At 41.2% G+C, this 2,500-nt stretch overlaps 1 protein-coding gene across 4 annotated transcripts in view; it reads left to right on the top strand.

The window, feature by feature from the left end:
• The window catches only part of ctnna2 (catenin (cadherin-associated protein), alpha 2), a 329,416-nt gene that overhangs the window by 87,575 nt on the left and 239,341 nt on the right, over positions 1 to 2,500 (top strand). For all 4 annotated transcript variants that reach the window (XM_030787923.1, XM_030787922.1, XM_030787925.1 and 1 more), the window contains one exon: positions 1,818 to 2,021. In XM_030787923.1, the coding sequence (XP_030643783.1) occupies positions 1,818 to 2,021 (204 nt within the window). The remainder of the gene's footprint in view (positions 1 to 1,817; positions 2,022 to 2,500) is intronic.

The following is a 2,500-nucleotide window of genomic DNA, read 5'->3' as shown; positions in this document are numbered from 1 at the left end:
TAATACGTTTTCATAACATGAGATCGGTATACGCAGAAGGAACTGGAAGGGTATATTTCCTGTAATGGTTCAAAAAGAGGAGATATATATATATATATATATAAAAAAGAAAAATATCTATTAAGAGAGCATTGTGGATTGGTTATGGATTGTTTTTTTCAAAGCAAAGGAAGGAGGCAGATGCTCAGTGGGATGTTAAAAGATTTTGCTAAGAGCACCACACTGTCTCATATCAAAGGCATATGGCGGTGCTCTTCAATCAAGACATTTTCAAGCCATTGCTTCTTTCTTTTTATGATTATTATTATTATTATTATTTGCTTTTCATTTTAAACAGACGGGAGAACAGGCGAAGGCCGCATTTCGTGCGACAGGCTTGCGACCTGGGTCGCCAGTCAGATTTCAAACAAACCAATAAAAGAGCTCCATTCTCGTCAGCGTGATAGCGGCCCTGCTCTTTTTAAGAACGGTGTTCACCGCGAGAGGCCATCAGAGAGCGGCTCTTTTGTGGAAAATGACACGCGCTCTCTCTCTCTCATTCTCTCTCTCTCTCTCTCTCTCTCTCTCTCTCTCTCCCCTCCGTATCGATGTGTTTCTTACCACTGAGGGAAAATGAGACGCACTTGTCAGGAGAAGCTAACGATACTCTCGCTGTTGTTCCAACATCGTAAACACATCAAGGTTCATTGTTAGCTTGCCTATCTAAGAGCCCTTGACTACGACAGAGGGATAAAGAACATACAAAAACAACATATTCTAAAGAGCAGACCCAGAGTTGAAAAAGAAAAAAAAAGAGCTTTGGTTTCTAATGTATAATTTTATCTGGATAAAAAAAAAAAAAAAAAAAAAATGCGTTTCCTTCTCTTAAATGACTCTTTCCACTCTTAAAACCAAGCGTTCAGCAAACTGCTGCGGAAGGAATATTCAAATTGTACAGCCATAAAACATAATATCGCTACCATCAATATGGTAATTTTCCTCTATGGCCTCTGAGATCATAAAATCTCGATTTTTTTTTTTTTTTTTTTCCTTTGGTGGAAACTTAAACAGTAAAACAAAAGGATCTGGATTCTCGGATGCTGTGCTTAAAAGGACCATAAACTATCCTGTAGATGGTTGTAACCACAACTCTAGAGCTAAACCATGAAGGTCACCTTTCACTTTGCCTTTCAGCTGTAACCTCCCATAAACCATTCCGGTTCCTTCTGTGACCACAGACCATGCCAAAAATAACCGGCCTTTCATATTTTTTCTCATCTTTCTTCGGTTTCCTGTTGCAAAATTTGTAACCAGAGAGTGCCCAGCCTTGTTGGTCATTGGCTTTCTTGTTTTTATATTTTGGTGTATTGCTCTTTTTGTTTTGGGTACGTAGATATGGATTGTAATCACTGCATGTAGCACGCCTCAAGAAGAACAACCCGATTCACCTGTGATTTACAGCAGTATGGATGGCGATCTCTCGGGTGGTTGTGTAGGGAAGGTTTAGATAGACGCTGCCCTGATTGGTCAGATGGTTGGTTTTTTTTTGGGGTTTTTTTTGGATTGGTTGATTGGTAAGTTGGTATATTGCTTAGCTGCTTGTGGAGCTTATATCGGTATATTACTTTATTGGATATGGAGGTTGGTTAGTTGCGGAGCTGTTTGATGACTTCTCATAGTTTTTAGGATATGATGAGTCACTCTGCTGTCCAGAACCCGTCACAATATTAAGCATTCCTTAATAAATTTTGGAAAGTCTGTTTCACCAATAAAAAAAAAAAAAAAAAAAAAAAAGAATATCCTCATGTCTGTATCTCTGTGTCTTTGTGTTTTTACAGAACAAAATCATTCTGGACCCGCTGACATTCAGCGAGGCTCGATTCCGTCCGTCTCTGGAAGAGCGTCTGGAGAGCATCATCAGCGGCGCGGCCCTGATGGCCGACTCCTCCTGCACGCGGGACGACCGGCGGGAACGCATCGTCGCCGAGTGCAACGCCGTCCGCCAAGCCCTGCAAGACCTGCTGAGCGAGTACATGAATAACGTGAGTCTAACGTTTCTCTAACGTTTTTCTAACGTTCTTCCAGCGCGCCCAACATCAGAGTGCACACGCACAACGCAGCTCTCCAAAGTCTTGCCGTGGAGCTTTAGAGAGCCCTGACAACATGAGGTTACTTAAAGTGAGTCTGAGTCTGAAATTCGGAAAAAGAAAAAAAAAAAACAGATGCATAAAAACAAACAAACAGTTTTTTGGACCACCGTGTTTTTGACTTAAAAGAACTTTTATTGAGTTAGTGTATTAAAATGCACTTGTGTGTCATTTGGGGAAATGAAATTCTGAAATATGTGTCCCAAATGTATCCAAGCTTTTAGCAGAACATTCCGGAACGTCTCTCAAAACTTGCTTTTGGAGAAAACAGAAACGCGTCTCTCTCCGCTCCACTGTAGAGGTTCACCTCCAGACTGTGTGCGGTTGCATCAACTGGATGCTTCTGTGTACCAAGCTCTTCTGTCTGGGGTCTC

This window comes from Chanos chanos, chromosome 11, assembly GCF_902362185.1.
Source record: "Chanos chanos chromosome 11, fChaCha1.1, whole genome shotgun sequence".
NCBI lineage: Eukaryota > Metazoa > Chordata > Actinopteri > Gonorynchiformes > Chanidae > Chanos > Chanos chanos.
Note: the sequence above shows the minus strand (reverse complement) of the source record. Positions and strands in the feature narration are given on the sequence as shown.